General features: G+C 33.4%; 3 protein-coding genes across 4 annotated transcripts; 1 reads left to right on the top strand and 2 right to left on the bottom strand.

Annotated features, from left to right (window-relative positions):
* Positions 1–556: 556 nt before the first annotated feature.
* Positions 557–8,718, bottom strand: LOC126866810 (uncharacterized). The gene is made up of 9 exons (XM_050620766.1): positions 8,374–8,718; positions 6,534–8,266; positions 5,621–5,788; positions 5,253–5,543; positions 4,833–5,168; positions 4,677–4,759; positions 4,273–4,605; positions 3,774–4,195; positions 557–3,701 (listed from the first exon to the last, which is right to left on the bottom strand). Exons 1-9 carry the CDS (start codon positions 8,591–8,593, stop codon positions 3,325–3,327), a joined length of 3,963 nt encoding a protein of 1,320 aa, XP_050476723.1. The 5' UTR covers positions 8,594–8,718; the 3' UTR covers positions 557–3,324.
* A 61-nt stretch (positions 8,719–8,779) lies between these two features.
* Positions 8,780–10,993, top strand: LOC126867063 (uncharacterized). The gene is made up of 7 exons (XM_050621199.1): positions 8,780–8,920; positions 9,124–9,238; positions 9,387–9,523; positions 9,600–9,795; positions 9,883–10,020; positions 10,096–10,243; positions 10,332–10,993. The coding sequence occupies exons 2-7, from the start codon at positions 9,191–9,193 to the stop codon at positions 10,619–10,621; spliced, it is 957 nt and encodes a 318-aa protein (XP_050477156.1). The 5' UTR covers positions 8,780–8,920; positions 9,124–9,190; the 3' UTR covers positions 10,622–10,993.
* Positions 10,994–11,175: 182 nt separating this feature from the next.
* On the bottom strand, positions 11,176–25,325 carry LOC126867057 (cAMP-dependent protein kinase type II regulatory subunit). Of its 2 annotated transcripts, none has more exons than XM_050621185.1 (8): positions 24,626–25,325; positions 24,058–24,149; positions 21,252–21,335; positions 20,119–20,225; positions 19,760–20,021; positions 19,167–19,325; positions 18,892–18,994; positions 11,176–18,692 (listed from the first exon to the last, which is right to left on the bottom strand). In XM_050621185.1, exons 1-8 carry the CDS (start codon positions 24,840–24,842, stop codon positions 18,562–18,564), a joined length of 1,155 nt encoding a protein of 384 aa, XP_050477142.1. In that variant the 5' UTR covers positions 24,843–25,325; the 3' UTR covers positions 11,176–18,561. The 2 variants fall into 2 exon arrangements, with proteins under 2 accessions (XP_050477142.1, XP_050477143.1); XM_050621186.1 differs by lacking the exon at positions 24,626–25,325 and adding an exon at positions 24,400–24,592.
* Between the last annotated feature and the right edge of the window lie 183 nt (positions 25,326–25,508).

Genomic DNA, 25,508 nt, shown 5'->3' with positions numbered 1-25,508 from the left:
CTCAAGATGACAAATGTTAAATTTTTATTTTTACAACAGCCCACTATCACTTCCGATATCTGAGCTATATTCGAGCATATTCATAGTTGAGACTATTTAAGTAGGATTAATTGAGACAAAGTCGGATAGGAGTTCATTTTAATCGACTCACGAGATTTACGATTTCTACTCGACTCGATCGTCTATTGTAATATATGCAATTATAAACGATACGACAGTTTACGCTAGTGATATTATTGTATAATGTCGACGTTTCACACCTATACACATATACACACACGTGTACACCTGCGTGTGTGCATGCATAACACATACACAAAGACATTTATGTGATCTTACCGTGCGCTACATTTCGATAAAGATTTTGCAACTGTTCGTTTGTTTGGTCGTAAAAAGAAAGAATATCGTCTAACATGTTTTTGTTTCAAATAAAACAGCAAAAAGGAATAAATGAAGCGGGCTCAAAACGGTCTGTCCAGATACTACTGTCTTATGCTCCATCTGTTGCACGAAACTTTAGTTCTAACATACGCAGCTCTCGTATATAATTCGTATATAATTTTCAATGAAAATCAAAAAACGAAGAACCGATCGGTACCAAAAAATAAATCTCATACATTAAGTCATTAACTTCGTAAAAAAAAAAAAAAGGGATGTACATATGTATTTAAGATAGCTATATATTATTATATATACAGACATACACACATAACACATCAGACATCTCACACACATATACATATACATATATGTAATATGTGAAGGTTTTCGATGTGCTGTTAATTGCAAATTAATCTAATTGTTGAATACTTTTCTTGTTACTCACCCTTCGATGATCGTAGTCGAAGTAAACCGATTCCCGAAATCTGGTTGGCAATGTGATTATTCAATAGCGTAGCTTTTTTCATTTGTTTACTCGCTTACGAATCTTACACCTATGAAGGAAACTTTCATAAAATACACTATCTCCGTGTACTTGATGTTTCTTAATGTCTTATTTATACACACTTGATACTTTAACCACAATCTATTTCATTATAACGAAAAGACCATATTTAAACCGATAAAATAGATTTTCGTATGTAGTTCGACTCTGATGCGTCACCGAAAAATCGCATGTTGCCAACTGAACGTTTAGAAATGTATTATTTTGAATTCGCGTTATGCCAAACTGATCGACCATTTGAATGTCAAAAATAAACAGCACGTGTGACAACCTTCGATGTAATACCGCCGATATCCAATTAGAAAAGCGCCAAATTCGAACGGTTCTTTATTTACTTTGTGTTCTTTTTTTCTCTTTGGAACTGTTGTAATGCTTATTTAATTGGCAATCGGCGTCGATTACTTAATTCCATGATCTCCTACAGGGATTATCGATTACAAAGTGGAATTAACGAAAAATTTCGTTTATAATATCGAATAAGATTTGAAAATACAATATATTTCCCGAGATGCATTCGGAATGATCGTTCGAAGAATGTCGATTTTTCTTAAATTACAAACGTACGTAATACCTCAGAGTCATTACGATATCAATACGTAAAAATAACGAAACATTTGTGATTCGTGATGTATCGTAGATTATTACCGGGATATTGGTAATTTCGTACGACAAATAATAAAATATATACGAACCCAAGTATTTATGTACATCGACGAAAATTTTCGAATTACGGCAACCATGATGGATTCTATGCACTTCCCTCTCACTGTAAAAAATACCATTCGAGATATCGATCAGATGTCTCGAATTTTCCCGCAAGTTTCATTCGAGAGTTGTTACTAATGTCAATCTTCAATTTCTATATTCTTCTTAGAGTAAGAACTTTTGTATTATGAGTTAAAAGTACTATTTCTAAGATTAATTACGAAGACCATTAAGAAAACGTTAAAAAATAATTTATGTTTTTAAAAATATCTCGAGTATGCCGTAAGGACAACCGTACTGACCTGTACGTGAAAGTATACGTATCCGACAAGGGAACTTTAAATCTTTCGATATCGCGTAAATACGAAGGAATCTTCCTTGAGGGCGCAAGCGTTTCGCATCGTTTTCAAATTCAGAGCGTATTTTGAATCTGATAGGAGGATGGGAAAATGGCGCGAGAATACAAATTGTAAAATTTCGAATTTGTAACTTTTCATAATTTTGAACAAGAAGAAGTAACAAAAATGTAAGATGAAATTCCGTTTTTGAAATTTATTTGAGGAAAGTTCCTTCGTAATATTTCACGCGTATAAATAAACATTTTTAATATTTCACATTTTATCACAATCTTCATCGAAGTCGTTCAAATGCGAAGACAGTCTTTTTCGTCTCGAAGATAACGTTAAACTTATTTTACACGCATCGAATGTTAGGACTGTGTTCGTATTACGATAGTTGTTAGCGAATGAACGTTTCTCGGTCCCTAGAAAAGAAAATAATCATAAAAAAAAAAGAGATCGAATTTTTCGTGAAGAGAGAGTACACATATACACGCTTACTGGGAAACATGTATATGTACTTAAAAACGTCTTTGTGCAAAATTGATGAATGTTTTACGTGTACTAAAATGTTCCCTTTTAATCCTATTAAGACTTACAAAATATAAGTATTATACTTTACTTGTATATATACATATGTGATAAAAAATATATATATATATACACCTGGTTTTTCATGTCATATTTATATTACATCCTTGTAATTCTTTTTAATATTGAGCAAAGTGGAAATATGAACAATAACACACGTATTCTTTATTACAAGCGAATATCTCATTTTATTTATTAAAACTATTCATTAAATTATCAATTATTCTCCAGGAATATCCAGTCTTAAGTTATCTTACATACCACGTTCAATTACAAAACTCAATTTTATTTGTTTCCCAGTGGAAAATTAAAAATACCGTAATATGTGCTTTGGTATTAACGTCACTGTCACCCTATAAGAGTCTTCTAACTTATGTACAATTAATGCACATAACTTCTAAATTACATGCTCTTTTAAAACAATAATATAACTAATATCCAAAACCAACTTCTTTAAAAATTATATATTGTTTTGTACAAACTTTATTTCTATTTCTAAACTAAATTTATGTGTATATATATACTAGTGCAAAAGATTTGAGTTAGAAATTAATATAATTTATAATATGTATATCTTCTATGTGTAAATTATTATTTAAAAATATATTCTTATATCGTTGAAAATATAAAAGTACAATCTTTACATTTTTTAAAATCAATTTCTTGGATAAAAAATAATTTAATTGGATAATAAGATTGCATTTTTCTTGCAAAATATTTAATATAAATTTAAGAATTATTGAGTTATATCACATTTATGTCCGAAGCAGTACTGATAGTGGGTAAAGTACTATCACTCCATTCTGGATGAGGATAACTCCTTAGTGGACTTGGTATGTTAACTGGCATTTTACTTTGCATCCTTATATCTTCAACTATATTCTGAAATTGTTCTGTTATATTAGAGCCTATTAAATTATGAGGCGAACTTTGTTCTTTATTTGACTCCATAGACTTTTTAATTCTATTTGATTCTTGTACATCAGTCTCTTTCTCATGAGCCTTTTTGTTGGACAAATTTAAATGTTCCGATGATGATATTTTATTTGTATCTTTAAAACTTTGTAAATTATCGTTTTTTTTATTACTAAATGTTACTACATCATCTTTCCCTTGATTAACTGAAAAGAAAGATATTAGATTCGTAAAATATTATGATATATATATAATATGTACATATAAAATATATTTACCATATTGGCTAATTTCTGTGCAACCCAGGTCTTTATAAGAAGGTAAAAGGGTAAGTGAAGATTCTCCAGCAGGTAAACTAATAAATTCTAAATTGGCAGAATCTTTAATCGAAGGTTCTTGAACATCCTTGATTTGTTTGTTTTCTAGGTTCTCAATTTGAGTTTCTGAAAAGACTGGTATTTTATTTGATTTATGCAGAAAACCTTGTACATGTTTAATTTTGGATGGATCATGATCCACTGTGGATAAAGAAACATCAGATATATCGTGCCAAGAGGTACGTATATTGGAATCATGTGAAGAGGTAGAAGTAGGCGATGAACATGCACGACGTTCATGAACAATTGGAATTTGTGGATTCGAATTATCTTCGTGAATATAAATATCTTTTAATTGGTCTGCAATGAAATGTTGAACCTTCCTACGATGTAAAATGTAAATATAATTGCCTTATAACATTATTAAATTAGATTGAAATTAAGTAATGCTTCAACTAACTTGATTTCATTAAGATGTTCGATTAATAACGAATGTTTGTATGATGACAAAACTGAAAGTTTATCTTTTTCCAATGTTAAATACTTCACCTCTGAATTCAACTGTCTTACACGTTCAGTTTGTTCAGCGAGATTTGTTCTTAACTCTGCTACAATTTTTTGAGAAGATTCATAATTCTTCATCTCTTCTGTTAATTCGGTTATTGTTTTATCTCTAGCTTGAATAGCTTTTATTGTTTTATCTAATTCTTGTTTTAATGTTTTTTCAATTACTTCTAAATCTAACTGCCTTTTTTGAGCTTCATTTAATAACAATTGTTGTTCATGAACTTGTCTAATTTAAGGACAGATTATATAAATATAATGCATAAAGTTGTTATAATATGTTTCTAATACTAAACATACCGCAGTAAAGAATCTCTCTCCTCGCGTAATGCTTCATACATAGAATTCATTTGTTTAGTTGTTTCTAATTTAGCTTCTAAATCCTGCAGCAAATAATTCCATTTCAATATTCAAAGTTTTCAGTATTATCTATTCACTTATCCTTAATAAACATACCACTATAGGTGGTTTACTGGGTTCAATTGGTATTCTAAATACTACTTGCTCCATATCAGCAAGAATTTTATTAGCTTTATCATCTTTAACTAAGTGTTCTAATTCCTTTATTAAAAAATGTAATGTATGAACCGGGTTGAACACACCAAATTTGTCATCAGAATAATCAGATATTCCATCACATTGTACTCCTCTGTCATAAACTATGACAGATTCTACAGTGCTTGGTATTGATGTACTTGATGGATTTGTAGTGTATGGTATAGATTTTATATGTTCTTCTATTCTTTTCTGAGAAGTTGATTGCTTGACAGGAACTTCATCTAAAAATTTGTGCTACAAAAAGAAGTGTTTCTAAATTAACTTACGAATAATTTTATGCATATTTAGAGAAATATAAATATAAAAATTAATACTAACATCTAGTTTCTGATGATTTAGAAAATGTTTCTTAGTCTCCTTAGTGCCATTACCATGTTTTGATGATTTTGAACCTGGTATCCTCATTGCCTCTTGTTTCATAACAGCTTTATTTTGTTCTCTGAACACCCTACCCCAGTTTTGATCACCACTATGACCAGGTTTCTTTTTTTCTTCCACTTTGTGACTAGTTGGGTTACTGCTAACCATAGTTGATGTACGTTTACGGCCCTTGGTTTTCACAATTATTTCTAACAGTTTATCACAATCATAAGATAATCCAGAAGTAGGCTACAAATATATTATATGGCTAGAATTTATGTGACAAGAAAACCTGTAACTATAAAAATATTTCAATTTTTGGTTACCAAATGGTGGTTACTTTCCACCGTATTTTTGTTACTGCGGGTAGCAACAGCTTTCCTAGCAGAGCTCATTTTGCTACTCATTATAATAAAATGGTAGAAAAATGTGTTTTTTATACCAAACAAATATTTAAACTTGCAAATCGATTTCCACCAACCATAGACATAATTCATTTAACCTAATATTTTAAAGAATACATTCACATTATACATCGAACAACATACCATAATATATTGTAAAATTCGCCAACATACTTATCTTGGCGTTTACGATGTGTACACCATCTTGTATGATTGAATAATTTTGAACTATCATTTTATCGTTGTACTTATTATACAAAAAGTATAATAAAAATATCTAATATATTTTCTTTAGTTTTAAAACAATTTATCTCGTATAATTTAATAAATACTTTATACTTTACATATTTAAAATTGACTCCAAATATGAAATTGCAGTCTTTTAAATTCTTGCTTCTTGTATATAAAACCTATTAAAATCATACAGACGCGCGTCTCAAAACAGTTTAAGGGTTTTCTGTTTCCACGTTACAATTCAAGTAAATATAAATTAAATACATATATCATCTTGGTAGTGTACCATGTTTTTCTTATCTTTATGTAGATGTGGCATTTTCAAAAAAGTGAAGTCAAATGTAAAATTATTAATTATGTAAATTTTTATTTTTACAGCAATATGGAATAGTGATTCAATTTGTACATAATTACACATATAATTAAATATTTTTGGGTACATGATATACGCAATTCATTTTTTAACTCTTTTGGTATAATATTCAATAGTTAATTTGTAATAATACACTTATTTGTACAATTAAGTTATTATATAAAAATTATATTGAAAATATTGCAACCTAGATTATTAATTACAACAAAAATTACATACTCTATATCATTTATTATGTTTCGTTAATATACTGACAAGCTTATTCCTATGTTCACTTAAAATCTCATAAAATTTGTCAAAAAATAATTTAGCAGATTCCTCTATATACGCTTTTCTTCTTTGAGCTGCATCCAGTTTATCCGTTGCTTCCTCTAACTCTGCAGCAAGTTGTTGTGTATTTGGCATCAAACCTTGAACTTCTCTGATGTCATTTTGCAGATTTTTTATTTGTTCCCTTAATTTTGTTTCTTCGTGCTTAGCATCAGCTTTGATTTTACTTATAAGGCCTTTCTTTTCTTTAATCTTACTGGCGACATCATTACTTTCATCTTCTAGAATTTTTATTCTCTCTTGAAGATTCTCTAATTCATTAGTATTTGATTCTAACAAACATTCTTTTTCATTAATTTGAGATCTCAACAATTCTTTCAAATCATTTATTAAATTAGCTTTAGTACTTAATACTTCCATAATTTCGGGTTGCAATATACCTTTCTCTGGCATCTTTAGCTCCTCTAGATTCACACCCAGATCCCCACTAAGATGCATAAATATTTCTTTATTATATGTTAGAATTGCCTTAGTTAAATTATTATTAATAGATGCTAATTTAATGTCCATAGTGTATATTTCTTTTTGTATCTCTTGTAAATATTCATCAAACTGGTGCATGTAATCCTGAATTTCTGTACATTTATTTAAAATTTTATCTCTTTCTGTCTTAGACATTGGTTGCTGCTTAATAATAGAAAGTAACTCATTATGCTGCGTGTCTTGTAAACAAATTTGTTCACTCAATACATTGCACTCAACTTTTATTTGATCTACTTCGAAATTAATTTTTTTAATATATTCCTCTTTTGCACTGATATCACTCAGTTGCATTTTTTCATCGTTCTGTAAAGATGAAAGTACTTCCTGTAAATGTTTTACTTCTTCATCTATTTTATTTGAATTTGTTTCAGCTGCTTGTAATTTAAGCATTTCTTCCTCTAGCTCAGAACGCGCAGCATTCAAGTCTTCTTCATTTACACCTTGCTGTTCTTCAATTTCTTGTAAATATTTTTCGATCATTAACGCTTCCTCATCCAATTTCTCATCATTCCAGGCATTATAAAAATTTAGCATTGAGAAAAAAGTATTTTTATTAATTACTGTGTTTATTTGATTCCCTACAAATGGTAGGTTCTCTAAATTATACTTTGTAAAAGCTATTTCCCTTATTTCACAAATTTCTACTAGCCAACATATCCAGCCCAAAACATTTGGCCAAGAATGCATAGCATTAGCAGTTTTTAACCAAGATTTATTAATAATTCCTGGATAGTGGAGTTTTTTTGCAACCTTTGGCAATTCCTCTACATAATTTGTGATTGTAAGAATTTGTTTAATGTCCAAGATTTTTACTAAATATCCAGAGACTTCAACAAACATTTTTAAGGTAACAGGTTTTAAGCTTCCATTGCTATTAATCATAGAAGAACAATGATTTATAGCTAAAAAGTTATCAATTTTACTAAGCATATGAGCCTGATATATTTTGTCTGTTAATGGTCTTGTATCTTTTCTAGGACCTTTAGCACCAATATTGCTAGCACGGTCAGCTGATAAAGATCTACGTCCTGTTGGAAGTCCTGCATGAATTTTGCTTGAACTTCCTGCTGTAAGAAGACTAGCAGGCTTGCTAGCATTTGTTATTGGTGTCTTTGGAGTTGTCGGTACTTGACGAAGTGGAGTTTTAGCTATAAAAATAGTAATAAACATTTATATTTATATTTAGACTATATACATTTATATGTAAAGCATTTGTTATATTTAAAATAGAAAAAAGGGCATTTTAAACTTTTACCTGTTGTTTTTAATACCGATCCCCTAATACTTATTCTATCACACGAAGAAGCTCGCATTCGAGGCCTTGGTATATGAGAATTTTCATTTGAGAAAATCTTTGGTTTTAATGTTTGTGTTTTTCTCGATTCTGTCCGCATGAAACTTTTATCTTCCCTATCAAACGAAGATATCCTTACGGGATTCGTAGATGATCTGCGCCCTAAAGAGTTACCCGGCATTTCGATCCAAATAAAATATATTTTCACATTAAAAAACTATTTAAATAAAAATTGTATTTAAAAAAACTGGAAGTTTCAATATGTGGTTTTAACATTCAGAGCAGTATAAGCAAGCATTTTGAATTTCGTCGTTAGATATAGAAGTATAAGATATAAGATTGGTAACATGAGTAGTATATATGTTATGGTTATACAGTAGTTCATTTAGGATATATGTCACCCATTGTATGCTTCTGAAATAAATTAAAACGTCAATAATTGAAAAAATTGTATTTTTTATTATTTCTGGTTTATGTATCAAATTTAGTTGTAATATATAAATATTAGGTAAATATCTCAATTATCTCAACATTATCTTGTGTTTTAAGGTTCTTAAGCAATTAGCATCTCTGTTCTTACTTTTCTTAGTACGAGATGTTAACCATGCTTGAATTCAAGGATGTTTATTTAAATATAATAAACTAGAATATAATATAATAATGTAGTAATGGAAAAAATGTATTAATCTGTAACTATATATAAATTTTTAGATAAACTTATGTTTTATGTGTGAACATGAACAAAATAATACAAAAATTAGATAAAATCTAAGCAGTAATGTTGAAAACATGGTGTAAATTAACTAATACGTTTAAGATAAAAAAGGTAGATATCATATAGGTAATTCATCTTCATTATGAATTAGATGTAGCATTTTTTCTTTTTTTAATGTACAATTATACGTATCACTTATTAATATGAAAAAGAGAAAGAACATAATTTTTTATATAATTCAAATGATATATTGGTGTAGAATTTATGGGTTCAACCACTAGCAAAATGCTCTACAGTGACGAAAAGGAATATCAAAAATAATCTTGTGCAGTTTTCAAAATACAAAGCTAAAATTTTACAACTAGTTAATACAAGTAAATTGGACAATTTAACACAGTGAGTAAATTATTGGTAATATTTAAATGATAATATTTAATCTATTTATCTGATTGTTTATGTTATTTAAATATAGATTCATATCGGCATCACATGCTGAAACATTAATATCGAAGCGTACCAGCAATGGACTTTATAAATCATTAAATGATGTTTTATTAAAGACTAAAATAGATGTTGATAGTTGGAATAATTTTTGTACTTCATTCATTAATCATTACAAGAAGCAGAAATGGAAGAACTTGATAAAACCTGACATAAACACAACAGCAGTACAGAAACAATAATATATTTATATTATTTTTAACAGTCGAATAGCGTTAGGTAGTGCATTATGTTAAAAAAATAAACTGTTTCAGATGCCAGCAACGCTATTGGGTATATATGTAGGACCCACTGCAATAACTTGGTCATTAGTAGATCGTGATTTTAACGTGTTAGCTTGGGATTCCATAATTTGGTGGAATAAGTCTTTGAAATATGATATAATCAGCTCGGTGAATATCTTAAATCTGATATTTCAAAGTAAAAGAGATTTACTACTTTACTTAACACTTATATATGAACTTTAGGTACCACTTTTTGTTGAACAATTACCACTATCTAGTTCTTATGTGATGGAAGAAGTTAGAATTAATAGCAGATTACGTGGTACTTCATACATGATGCAACAGCAGATAATCAGTTCTATTGCAAGCTGTATTAAATTAATAGATCGAAGTATGTTTATACAATTATAGCAGAATTATTAACAATATAGCAGAAACAAATAATGCTTGCTAAACTTTCTGTAAACTAATTTTTCTAGGAACAAATAATTCGGATTCATTAGCAAATATTCTGTACATATTAAAACCTTTGACGACAGCGCGTTTTTTTAAACTTATGGTTGCATCTGAAGTAATTGCTGTAGATTACTGTATGAAGAAAATACTAGATGATACCGAGACAGATAATGAATTGTTACGGGATATACACATAGCCTATGAATTTAAAAAAAAATATATGAAAAAAGTCGCAGCTGAAAGAGAACAGATGGGCAAGTCTCTATTGACAACTTTAGCTTGTTTTCATATTATTAGAAATTGTATATCTTGATGTATAACCTAATTTCATTAATAAAATTTGTTATTGTTTGTTAATTAAAAATTTAATTTATACGAAAAATGTGAATATCGCAGAAATTTTAATAAGAAAACCACTAGGTACGTGAATAATAAAAAAGAGAATGAAAAAGAAAGGAAAGATATTACTGTGTTACACGTGGAAGAAATTAAGAAACGAAATATAGCGGCTTACCTAAACAAAACCAAATTATAAATGTAAAAATCATGTTTTTATTAGCAGAAAGCATTTTGTTACTTATGTTCGACAAAAAAATCTGATGTAGATTAATTTCGTGTTAGTACACTATCTTATAATATTATTTTATTGTATAAATAGATATAAATAAATTAAATTCACTATAAACATTTGCTGTTTTTCTTACAAAGTATAACATAGTTAAATGTTATAACATTTTTTTCAAGAAACAATTTTTTTGGAAACATATAGTACGAAGAAATATGTGTTCAAGGAAGCTTCATATCAAGTTTTCGTATAACAGCTCAAGGCTCAGGACTTCAAGGTTAATACAATGTATAGAGGTCCACTCATTTATTATATATTATTTTTATTATACTATCATACTATCAACACATAGTACAGTGTAATTTAATATATCTTGCTCCTAAATACAAATGCCTTTTAATTAAATAAACAGGTAAGTAAACGATTGGTCACAATAGTAGCTGTAATATTATATACCGGCATGTATGTACCATTGTGAGCATCGAGTATCTGAGAGCAAGATATCCAAAAAGTGACTATTGCAACAAATTTGTACGGTCAACTAAAAATCAATATGTTTAGACAATACTTTTGTACCCAAACCCATAATGTTAAATTAGGTACATTTATTGAAAAGATAGTAACACCGCTACTTAATCCGGCAGTGATGCTGTAAAAGAACGTTATTATTTAATCGAATATGCATAAGCACACCACAAAGTTCTCCACTGTATGTATCTGATGACGTTTCAAAAAAGTGGTAGCTCAAAACAACAAACGGTAAATGATAGTATATGTTGACTTGACACTAAGAAATCAGTGAATTGGTACACCACTTGCAGATGCTGAATTGAATTGCGTGTGCCGGTACTCGTGTGTGTTGTGTATCTCTCGGTTAAACTAATATGATACATTATGAATAAACGGGTAGAATAGTTGATTAAGCTTGTATTCTTTCGTATATCAATACTTTATGAAACATACAATAAATTAAAGTTAACTTAAAGAGATTTCGTACGCCAATCTCCTTGGTAATCGTTTGATGTACAAATGATGGTAATTTACCCTCAATTTTTCGATCGTGCTGTGAACGTATATAATTATCTCTATGAATTGAATAACAGAAGTATTAACCAGTACTCCATTTTACTTTCATTGCCGATGGACTACAGATCATCGAATCTGTTATCGAAACGACAAGTAGATACGCTATACAATTGAACTATGTGATTGCACGCACCTCTTTCAATGTGTTACTCGCAATCGCATCGCTGCCAGGTTAACGCAATTAATTAAATCGTTAAAGTAATACCCGATCAGACCAGCTGGATACGAGTCTTAACATATATGTATATTGATATATCTAATATATAATTCTGTGTATATAATATATCTATATGTATATTAATACGTATGTGCACGTTTGTATTACGCTACAACACATCGTGAAACAAAAACCGTTAAGTACGTTATAATAATTACTATTTCCTTTTTTCTCCTCCCCGCCTCTTTATATAGTTTACAACGCACTTTTCTGCCTTTTCCCTTTTTTTTTTCTTTGTTTTCGTTTTTTTCCCCTATAACCCGGGACCTTCTTACGCAAGCGTATACGTGTATAAAATCTAGATCCAGCTTAAAACGTACACATCATCTCGTGGACCGTGCACCGAAGCGATATTACCAGCTCGCTTCGAAATCGTGCGAAAACGATGCGGCTTGAGCATCATGAAATATAACTGAGGACTGAGGACAGAAGAGTGTGTCTCGCGATCACGAAACTACGGCTCTATACTTGGATGGACACGCAATCAATACACAATTACAACATTACAAACAATACTCGATATTTTTTAAATATATATAATAACATTACTAAAATTATGCAGTGTCCCGGATTTTTCTCCGCCGAATGGTTCAAGCATATGAGTAAAAATAACAATAATTTGATTAAAAAGTTATAACAAAAATACGATATAACAATGAATCTATTTTTCGTTTAATTTCATTTCAAAATTGTACCTGTTTTTATAAAAATACACGAGAACTTAAATTTATTACATTACGGATACATTACGAATGCAATCTTCACAAGAAAAAACTAGTGACGTGATATTTGTTGATCTTGGGCTAAAGAATTAGTTTTCCTCGATTTCATTCATCATGCTCATTTAATCATTATATCTAACATTAAACCAGTTAATGAACTATTATTTTTACTCATAAAACTGACAATAAAATTCATAAAGCAGAAAAAACCTGGGACATCCTATATAGCATCTGTCTTTAGATTATTACAGAATTTTTCTTTGCTTGAAACTGTAAGTCCTTTCGCGAACGAAACGCATAGCAAATGTTTGATAAATCTTTTTTAAACACATAAAATGAGGAAAACGAATTACGATCCTAGACAGAAGAAGCTCGATTAACTATTGTTAAGTATACTCGAAACCGCACGGAATGATGTAATTCAAACTAGCAGCATCTTCGTGTATTTTCAAATCGTTCAGTGTTATTGAGCCATCCGTTGATGAACCTGACGGTTCCTCGAGGATTTCCGCAATTCATAGTGTCTCTCTTGTTCTAATGCGTCCACGTCTTTGACATATAATACCCTGATAGGATTACAATAATTCAGCTTAATGTTTAGCATGTCATCGAGGATCATAATATCGCGTTTCTTGATTCGTCTTAAGATGCTCTCTTTTCTCTGTAGATGCGTAGCGTAATTTCAATAACAGGGCGATCAACGAACTGTTACGTTTCAGACACACACTCGCTTCACAAGTTAATAGATGTCGCGAAATCGGAACAATCGCTTTACACGTTAAATAAAAACTACGTATCTAAACCAGTCTTCCTCTTATTCTGCCAATTTCACATTGATCATTGCGCGTTTCTTTTGTTCCAACGTCCTTTCCATGTTTACTAGTATAGTAATTGTTCAGACGAATGAAATTAGAAGGACAACGCTGATCAATTTTATACGCTCCGTATTTTTCTTCACAGAACGCCGAATATCGTTCAACATTCGGAAAATTACATACATATATATAAATGTATATGTATATCCATTAAACATTCATTAGACGAGTAGAACATTTTTCGCGTGGTGTATGCTTGTACAATCGAAAGATCTAACAAGACAGGATATTAACATACGAAAAAATCAGGGATATCTCTTCCGCAACGTTCTAGTTTCAATATGAAATATATCACGATTAAATTTCGCTGGCCTGCATGCGATTTATACAATTGGTTTACAACATCAATCCCATAATACGTCACGTCACATCATCGCTGTCAGATTAAGCAAAGAATGTGATATTTGAATGATGCGATCGCATCATGATAATATTACGACACGCCCGTTTAACAAGGAAACGATTGTGTCACAGGAAATACATGTTCAGTGATAACAATAATAATAATAATAATAATAATAATAATAATAATAATAATAATAATAATGATAATAATAATAATAGTAATAATAGTAATAAAATAATAATAATAATGATGATAATTACGAGACGACCGATAAATGACGGAGAGATGTATGGACAGTTTATATATTGTGAGACTTTCATGCGATGATATCGGACGATTGTCGATAGGCAATCGAGCTGCATTACTCGTATTGCTTTGATTGAACTCGTCAAAAGTACGAAGAGGATGATTTCATTAACTCTCGGCACTTTTGCCCCTTCCGGTGCTTTCTCTAACATAAGGTTAAGCTACATATACACATCTTCATACAAAGTTGCTGCAAGTTGTTAGAACAAGTATCGCTTAGTAATGGGAGTAGCATCGAGGGCAAGATTTTTTATCGATGGCTACTTTACACATGGGGACAGTGAGACGACGAATATCTTTACGATTTTTTTAGTTATTACTTTAGACACACGGTCGTGTACTTTAAATACATTTACAATAGCCTATTTATAGCTCAGCGCACTATCTTTTCCCTTAGATACCACACAATTAGAAATAACGAGAGACAGAAATAGAGAGGAAAGCGCGAAGAAAATAGTCGCACAAGCTCCATTGCTCCGGTTTCTTTTCCTCTTGTTTAAAGATATTTGGTCCGATGCTAAGAGACTGTTAAGCTTAGGCAAGCGTCAAGATGCCAATGCGTAACAGTATGAGCTTTTCTAGAACGGCCGTCGATAGTAGTATGCATGAAAAACGGAAATCGTACACAGGCAACAGGATTATGCTGATACATACGCATAACGCGTTGACATTTCATCATGATTAAATAACTAATTGCGACAAAGACCAAGCGATTCTCTTTTTTGTAAATTAGATAGATTATACTATTGCCAAACCGTTGTAATATCATTGATGGTGCACTTTGTATTTTTATGAGAACAGTATTGTCAACGCTTCGAAGGTATGCGATCAGTAGAATAACCCACTACCTAGCTTGGTACGCTCAATTAGTCAAGGAATATTCTCTTTTAAACGCTTTGGACTAGACTGGCGATGAACGAACGAAATCGTGCCGATTTGAAGCAACCTGGCACGCTTCAAATTCACGCACGATCGAATGTTTCTCTGTTCCGGAAGCAACCGAGGAAAGGAACCCTGTGTGGCACAGTGAAGTAACGTGTATTAGAATTACAAGTGAGATTCATTCGCAGCGCACTTAATTGCGGGTTGTTAGTTATGTTTTTTTTCTCTTTTTATACGACGCAATTACTTCCAGTAACGATGACACGAAACATACAACCGCACAGACGAAAAAAACCGACGATAACAGTTCATGCTAATCAAGGAATAAAAATTGACTGGCTCGGTCGTCACACACACGAAAGGGCAACACGCAACACGTAGGAGAGAGAGAGAGACCACACTTGTTAGATACATACAGTAAATTTAAGTTGGGTTGACTCTACTTAAGCGTTTACATTTAATTTATCCGAATGTTGGCTCCGCACAGATAAGTACTCCGTCTAAATATACTTTTCAATTCGGTGTGCGAGAATAGTCTTCCACTATATTAAATATATATATATAAATATAAATATATATAAATATACATACACCTATTTATCTATTTATATTTATATTTATATACCTATGTGTCGTGTATGTATGTATATATCTCTTCTTTTCTCGTTTTTAATTGCCCGATTTTCCTTTGTTTCGACATAAACGATCGAGTCATGACTCGTATCGATTGGAACTTTTGATTCACTCATTTTAACGATGCAACCAACAGTCAATAAAGTTCGATTCGATATAGTTCGGAAATTCCTTGATTCTGATAGATTCTAGATTCCTATTCTTTCTTTACTTCTTTTAATTTTTTTTGTAATTTTTTTCCTTTTTCTTTTCATGTTGGAAGCAGTAGTAATAAGAGGCATCTGTCTGAAATACTCCGTCGAAAATAATATCACAGCCTGGAGACACGGTGGAAGACTAAGAACCACGACTAAAGCTTCGCTGCTGAATTCTCGAAAGCAATTGAATACAATGGCACGGATAACGGGAATTCAGACCAGAACAGTGCTTCTTCTTCTTCTTCTATTTCGTCGTTCATTTTGTAAAAACTTAGAGATTCGATAAAAAAGAGGAAATTTGAAGTGAATAGAAAAATTCAAAAATAAAAATTAATAACACAACATTTCGCTAGCAATTTCTATTGCTACATTATTTTTCTTTCGTTCTCACATTACTAGTCTCCTCCTCCTTTCTCCTCCGTGATTGTGATATTATTTAAAAAGCTTGTCGCTTCTGAGTTTCAGTCGTACAGTGAATATATAGTTGTTCTTGTTTCGTAGTAATAAAACGTTTGACCGTTTTCTTTTCTCTCGATTCGCCGAGGAGAAAATACGACGAGTAGACGGCCGTTAAAAAGTGACTAGCATACGCACTTGTTCGCACAACTTCAAACTTGTTCAAATTAGTTCAAACTGTTCTTTTTTTTCCTTTTTTTCTTTCTTTTATCACGATGCTAGACGTATATCATACATGTATAACGTGTATCATACACGTGTAACAAAAATAGGTTTATAGGTTTCTTTTGGTCGATTTTTGTTACCAGGATTCACCGATAAGACACACATGAACATGATTTGAGACCACACTGTTCAGCCATCTTTTTCACAGTAACACTGTAAAATATTTAAAACAGAAGAATAATTGAACGTTGATTTTTGCAAATCTAAACACATAATAATGTAATTAAATAATCTCCTAAAAAATAATGGCTGTGCATTCGAGCCTGCAATAAGAAATAGCTATTCCTTTAATGTTCTCTCATGTCAAAACGTGACGTGAATTTTTTAAAATAACTAACTCGTGAAATGATGTAACCATGGATGTTGTATCAATGCAATTGACTATATTATTGATCGAAAAATGTATCGTTTCTCGTACAATATACTGATTATGTGCGCTACAGCAAGTGTTCTATTTCAATTTGTAACAAACGATCGTAAGCAATAACAAGTATAAATATATGCAGATAGAACAACAAAGATCAAACGCTATCTGCTGTGCGCGTATATGTATGTAAACAATTAAATAAACGATGCTTTATTGTGCGCTATGCGAATATATGTTTATCTTGCAATACTTTTTTATTAATGCAAAGAGCAAACCATAAAATTAGGAACATGAGAATTAGGAAAATCGTTCTATTAAATATATAGGGAAGAAAGAGAGAAATAGTTTCTATTCAGGTATTGTTAGATGAAATGTCTAAATATTAAAATGATATTTCTCTTACATTCCCAGCCCTTCCCTTTCTAAAGATGAACATAAATGCCACGTGTTCTTATATCAGATAGTTGTTGGTTTGCATTTAAAAATCGTGTAGATACTAGTAATTGTTCTAACTTGCCTGTTATGCTCTTTGCCTTCTTACATTTTTATTTCTTCTAACATAGCGTTTCAGCTATGATTTATCATCACCATCGTGTTAAAAACACACTGACGATTAGGATGTTTATCACGCATGTCTATATCATTGTCTATTAATTTGATAACTAAGCTAGTATTTCCACAATAAGCTGTATCAATAAGAATTCTTCTACGTTGCGAAGGTATAATGTATGATACCCTAAAAGTATCTCCATCTCCTTCGATGAATCATCGAAATATACGAAATAATTTAATTCATTGATTCTTGACATTTTCAATAAAATGAAATACAGCTCTTAAATTGTCAAGTACAAGAATAAAGAATGGCATAAAGGTACATCATTTAAGAACTCTGTGAGTCTGTCGATACGTTGCATCACTCCGAGTATTTCTTCGCTTCTCTTTCTTTCTTTTTGCAGACAATTCAATGAAAATCTTATTTAGTATCCAGACTTCTATCTTGTAAACGTTTCGAGCACATGACAAGATAGGCTAATACTTCTTGATCTGATGCAGTCTTAGAAAATTTACTTCGGTAGTATGATGCAGGATACGAACCAGTCGAAATGCCTAGTTTCCTTTTCTTTTGTTTTTCTTTGCATTTTTGTTATCTCTTCACTGTGTGTCATAGGTACAAACTTGGTAACTATTAACGACGTTTCTTACTGGTATACGTCTAAGTGAACAGTCATTACGAAAGTCGACTCGAGATGATACTTGAAAATACGCGGATGAGATTCATAAAGTGGGTGGTACAAGTTTGTGCTCATTTTACATTACTGTACGAAAGTGTCGGGTCTTTAGTACAGCAGTGCAACGTATCACTGCTCGCGAACAGTTCATCGGATATCGGAAATGTTAGCTTTGCTGCCAAAGATTTTGACTAGTTGATCTTCGTAATCGTCGATATTACGCTTCATAAGTTCCATGCAAGGCCCAAGTAAGCGTTCGAAAGCTTCAACGTCCAAAACTGAAAAAGTCGTATAAAAAAAGAATACGCAATTTATGATTGTACTCTTCCTCGAACTGGATCGCATGTACATATATACAGCAATAGTCTAATGATCACTTATTCATGCCTATATGTATAATGGTAGATACATAAATAGATGCATTAGCGCATAGTAACCTAATGGACCGTATCAGAAGGATGTGAAAAGAGAACTTACAGGCCAGCTTTACGTCGCCCACAGCGTAGGCCGAAGCAGCGCGAGGTTTATGTGTTACCAGCGCCAACTCGCCTAAGTACCCACCAGCGGGAACTCTATTAATCTATAGTATCAAACAGAATACCAAATGACATCTATACAATTGACAACGTAATTAGTGCACTAGTTTCCTAGGTAACTATGGTATCAACCTCATGCTGTACCGAGCTATGTATGTCAATGATTGTTGCAATTATGTGACACGTTGGAAAATGAAAATCAACAAGCTGTCGTACCTCGATTTCGCGGCCGTGATCTCCTATTATGGTGATCCTGACGACGCCGTCCTCGACAAAATACATTCCATCAGCTGTGTCGCCCTGTTTGATGATCTGTTCGCCATCTGAATACTGTTTTGGTACTAGAGCATCCGCCAGGTTCATACGCTCATATGGCTGAAGAGAATCAAATTGGGACGCTAATATTACTCAGCTATTACCGTCCTTATTATTCTATAGGCGTAACTACGTGTGCAATTGCATTATACCAAAATTAATACTAAATTAGCTCGTTATGAAACAATGAAGTACAAAATAAATGTTAACAACTTTAATTCTAGCTGAACGTTTCTTGGCAATCGAGGTCCCTTGCGCTTCATCCAAAATTCAATAATATATTAGAGATGTAATTGCAAATAGTCAGCTGTTATCATCAATCAAATAGAACATCCTGAAATATCGTCTGACCGTTTCCTTAAACAAGCACCTAACTTGCATATAGTATGCTCAATCTGTTAAACTACAATAAGCGATGAAGCAATATCGCTTCCAAGTAATCCTCTATTTACGTTCAGCGCGATATCTTCCGGTACAAATTCCATAAAACTTGCCTCGAGATGTTTAAGCATCGGGACCTTGTTGATAAGGTCTTCGTACATCTTGCGCTTTTTGTAGGCGGATTTCAATAAAATACGCCGGAAAGTTTGTCTATCCATGGCCCATAGCGTACCAGGCGTGATGGCCTTGATACTGGCCGCCCTCGGCATATTGTAAAGGAGCGCGAGCTCACCAAAAGCACCACGATTGTCGTACGTATGTATCATGGATTCCACCCCAGACTGCTGATCTTTCACGTACACTTCGAACTTTCCTCTGAAAGAGGTACAACAATTGGATGGTCCATCTTCTACAACCGGTTCCATCCGGTTTCTTAGAGTTTGCAAATGAAGAATAGAAGAACATATTTTACCTCTCGATGACGTAGAAGTTGTCACCGTCGTCACCTTGTCGGATAATAAATTCTCCAGGCTGTACGCTCTTCTCAAACATCGCGTCCAATACGTCAGCCATTTGTTCCTGCAAGAAATTCATGCAACGCATGTGCGTACACGCGTGTCGTAAATATTTCATGACTAGAAACGTTTGCTGTTTCCTAATATTCGAGAACAACAACCATAATTGTTACATTTCGAGTCAGATGGTGTACAGATATGGATATACGTAAGGTGACCACGTATCTTATGTAATTGGGAAAATGACCTTAAAGCGACAAACGAAAATTATATTATGTATAAAATAGGGTTTTTCTTTTTTTACTTTTTCTGCAAAATTTCGCAAGCGCGATTGTTTAATGAAAATGAGAAAAAAGGCACAGAATGACAATATAACAGTACAGTAACTACTACAGGTGAAGAATTAGTACAACGAATTAACAATTCAATTCTCAAGAAACTTCCTGCTGTATCTACCTAAAAGATCAACATTCTAAAATAGGAATTAAAGCATTTCAAGCGGTCAACAACGAATCCTCTCAAGACGTGGAACACATATATAAATACACGTGAAGTATACATAGTCGATTTGCCGTATTCTATAATCCAAAAATGGATGTTTATAGCTTTGTAATAAAATAAAACGCCACATAACACATTTTTCTCTTATCCTCACTTTTTGACTATACTACTGCAGTTTTTAGGATTGAATTAATAATAGTGAACACCTTGAATATACTAATACATTAATCATCTTAGACACCCTAAACTCCTAGCTGGCAGAAAGCTAGCTATACTTCATTATTCTTTCATAGTTTCCCAGATTCTACGCCTATTAATGAATTGAACGATCTCCAAGTAAAATTAAAAGCAACGGAGTAAGAGCTGCGAGCATTCTCTTCATCGTTAGAAATTTATATTTGTACGCTAATCAAGTTATTCGGCTGTTTCTCTCTTTAAAGTAATACGTTGCCGAGAGTCTGCATCCCAGTTAAGCAGATTACACGTACTCATTGGCATTTCCACGAGTTGGCGCGAGCCCTCGCTGCTCCGTATCCCTGTTTCAATTACGCGCAAGCTAGAGAGTGTACGTGTACTATGTTTAACTTACCTCGTCTAGAGCCCGAAACAGGAGAATATGTTTCACGCTGTCACCGAGCCTCTGCCGCTGCTCGTCGCTCTTCGGATGCACCATCTGCAATCAATGAATCGCACGGATGATATCATGAATAGAAGCAATTCTGATCTAATAACGATTTTATTTTCCATTAGCATGTCGCAGATTTTGTGTAATCTTAATTACAGTTTGTTCGACAATTAACGGATTATGAGTTGTTCTGTCGCTGTTGTAAAATACATAACTTAATATTTAAATTTAATATTTAAATCTGTGAATTACGATCAGAAGGAATTATGATCATCCCGCGGCACGTATCAATATTATAAATTAATTGCAGCGTGATCGATCGATAACGCTAGGTCTGAATATACTGTGTCCGTTATAAAAAGAAAGGGTTTCCCATTAGATACGCGTGGGTAGATTGCACAGCACGGTAAGTTTAAAAAAAAAAAAGAAGAAAAATCGAACTCTTTTATGATCTTACGTTTGGTTCAACAGCGGCCGATACCGGTAGCGTTGGAAAATAGTAAAAGCCCTAAGAACTCTAAATTGCATGGTGATAATCAATTGTGGCTTATCTTTTTTTCAAATTATCGATTCTCATAGAGGGATTGATACATTGAGCTATACCATCCGTAGGACACTACCGTGCAGCTGTTTCAAATCCCGACCTGCTTTTTTTAGAAACCCAACACGAGGATAAACAGATCTAAGCCGTATTCCGTTTCATATTATCTGACCTTTGCATTCAACTCTGGTTAGTTTCACAAGAAATAGAGGATCTGACATTGTTCTTATCCACGGTTTTATGACTGAGTTTAAAAAAACCATCTTCTTCAAATCGATATCGTAATTCGATTATATCAATCTGTCCCATACTTTGCTCCTGCATCTGCTCCCAACACAATGGTAAAGCTTTTTCACTGACCGAAGTTACGGTCCTTATTTTAGGAAAGAGCCTCTCTTTTTTTGCTTAATCGATTCATCTACATCTTAATCGCGCGTTGTTTAAATTTCGTCCGCGTGCGCGCAATAAACATCTTTCCCAGTAGAATAGTCTAGTTTTCAATGTCGCTGAACGTTGAGTTGAAACTTTTGCATAAAACGAAACGGCGAACTCGAAACTCGGTGGCGAGGACTCCATGCGTCAGAGATGACATTATCTAATTGCTCCGATTAAGACGAACGGAGGAGGAAATTGAAAATTTCGCTGAAAATCGTATTTTCAAGACAGACCGCCCTACCAGTTTGCCCATCGATTACTCGACTACCCAAGTTATATATTACATTCACCGTCATACGATGCTGTGAAGTGATTCATTAAAAACGAAACATCTAATTATCTCCTTTGATGTTAAAATTAGAAGATACTTGGAATCATTCTTTTTTAGAACAAGCAAGGCTATCGGTATTTGTCATATAGCTATCAAACCTATTTGTATAACATATACGTGCAATTGTTAAGGATCAAACAACGCTCCCATATCAAGTACAAGGCCGTAAAATATGGGATAACATACTTGGAGATCAAGTCATTTGAAAAGATGACCGTCCAATTATTTCGAGCATCGTATCAACGCTTCACACGAGAAGCGATCAAGCTCCGGCTACCTCCCCCAGATATCGATTTGCCTTGTTTTAATCAACTGGCTCAACAATAAAACATGTATGCATCTACGTCAAAAAGGGCATGTGGTTACGCTTGAAAAAATATCGATAGCCTTGATCGGTTTAATATAAACGATTCATGGAGAAATTGATCTCCACATCTTACTTATCGTGTGAAAGCTATTCAACTTAGTATTCCTCCGTAATAAGACAATTAGATACTTCGACCAGTCCACCCAGTATATTCCCAAAGATTTTCCAATCGGTTTAAGTAGCTCAAGTTACCGATAATAATCGAGATCGGTGCAGCCTTTTGAAACGCTTTCGAGCAGTACGATCCCGATCTGACGAACCTTCCCCATGTGTCCTCTTTCTTTCTCAGGCTCTCGCTCCTTCTCACTCTTTCTCATTCACGAACACGCTCACGTGTACACGTATATATATCATACATATGTAAGTCACGTCGGTAGCAGGTTATCGAACACGCGCTCTGACGTCACAAAGGTACATCGTTCGCATCGTCGAGCAAAGTAAATCATCCCGTTTCGTCACCCGCACAGCTTGAATACGCTCGTGTTTCGATAAAAAGAAAAAGAAGACATTTTCTGCTCTCAATGTTTCGCGTGATTCACGTCGAGCAACGTGTCAGATCGTCGAAACTCAGGCTCCATAGCGGTAGCTAGTCTTCTGCGAACCGCGTGCAGTTTCTTTCGAAGCGATCGGCTATGTGTTATTATCCGAACGAGTCATAAAGCATCCATATTTAGCTTTTATACACTCGGTACACGTGTACATGTAGATGTATGTATTCTTTGTATGCATGTATATTGTATATGTGAAACACGTTAACCCTATCCTTGTCGCGTTCCAATGTACCGTAATAAAGGGTTTATTTTTTAGTCCCTTCAACTCAACTCGATACATTTAACTCAAAGATAGTTAAAATTCTCCTAAAGAATAGTTCTCCTTATCGTGGTTGATTTTCCAGTCGTATAGTTCGATTAATATCAATCGATCATCGATTGAACATGTAGCTTTCGTTCGGGACTAATATATCGACAATATGGTTCCTTGCGTAACGTGACCAAAAGTACAGAAAGATGTATAGAGAGAATGAGAATGAAATGTCACTGAAATCAATCAAGATTTGTTGAATGGGACGAGTGAGATTGGAAAGGAGAAAACGCACCTTAATTCCATCGTCTTCCTCGTCATCTTCAGGGTTGTAGGCTTCCGCGAAGACACTCTTCCTCCTATTCTGGAACCTTCCGATTGGTGGTTCTATAAAGAATGAGAAGGATTTAAATATAGAATTTTTTAACTATACTTTAGTTATACTTTTTAATATATCTATCTTCTGTCACAAGTATTCTTCTTTCGTTTCGTTTACGATTTGTATTAGTTTACAAATAAAAACGAATTAAACGTACGAAAAATATTGAAATTAATTAACAAATTGAAATTAATTTGAATTTCGAAATTGAATAAACACATCGGGAAAAAGGGATGCATTAAGCGGGAAAAGTCGTACCGGTCTCCATCGATGTGCACATATTTATGTAAATTTTTCGCACAAAGTCTGTAAGAATCACTAACACACTGTTCGAATTTCGAAGACAAATGTAGAGATTAAGTTTCGAAATCGAAACAATATCGCGCACTGAAAGTTTTTCTGTGAACAAGTGTATCGGACGGGTTCGGAAGGAATACTCGACGCGATGGGAAGTCGCATCCCGAATGAAAATTCGCTGGCTTACCTTCCTCGACAGACTCGTCCGGCGTAGAAGAGGCGGTCTGCGCAGGGGCTTCAATCAACTGAGTTTGACGACTTTCCCGAAGTTGCGTGAAAAAACCTACGGCATAGTCGATAATATCCACTGGTTGCTCCAAAAGATAGCTGATCGTAAACTCTAATAGGACGTCCCGCAACTCGTCCGGCACTGTAATCTTGCCAGCGTTACGTTGACAACTCATTTTTTTCTTACACCAAACTATGTTCGAACAAACACACACTAGAATGGCATATGCCGGTAAACGCTCAACCAACGAATTATACGAATTAATATTATTATTACTGCGTGGAACAGTCAACACAGATTCGATGTGTGTCACTTATTAAATGCCGAAATTTTCCTTATCATGAACTGTAGCGAGGCCAAAAGGACGTAAGACCCATGCGTTCCGCCCACTTTCGCGCCGGGTTAACACTTCTCGGCACAGCTCGAACTATATCCGGTCTCGCTGAAACCGCTTTGCCCTTTTGACACCAACTTTCAATGATCTTTTTTCTCTAACGCTACATAAAGCTGCGCGGAACATGCAACGGGCCAAATTCAGAGATGCGACTCAGTCGCAAAGATGGCGACTATTTCACGGCGCGGATCTTGACATTAGCAGAAGGATCGCACTGAACATTTAACTGGCAAATAGTAGGCAGATTGAGCATTATTGGACGGGAGCAAAACTATAGATCGTAGACCAACGATGAATTCCCACATAGTACACCACGTATTCGATTTCCACTACTTTTAGATATAGCCCCGTACAGTACGTATGGAATTCTTCGAACCAATGAAACTCTTGATGTTTGATATACCGTTGCAGGCGACCTACTCCTTATTGGTTAGCGAACATTCCAAA

This window comes from Bombus huntii, chromosome 6 (assembly GCF_024542735.1).
Source record: "Bombus huntii isolate Logan2020A chromosome 6, iyBomHunt1.1, whole genome shotgun sequence".
Classification (NCBI taxonomy): Eukaryota; Metazoa; Arthropoda; class Insecta; order Hymenoptera; family Apidae; genus Bombus; species Bombus huntii.
The sequence above is the reverse complement of the archived record's forward strand: the minus strand, read 5'-3'. Positions and strand labels throughout refer to the sequence as shown.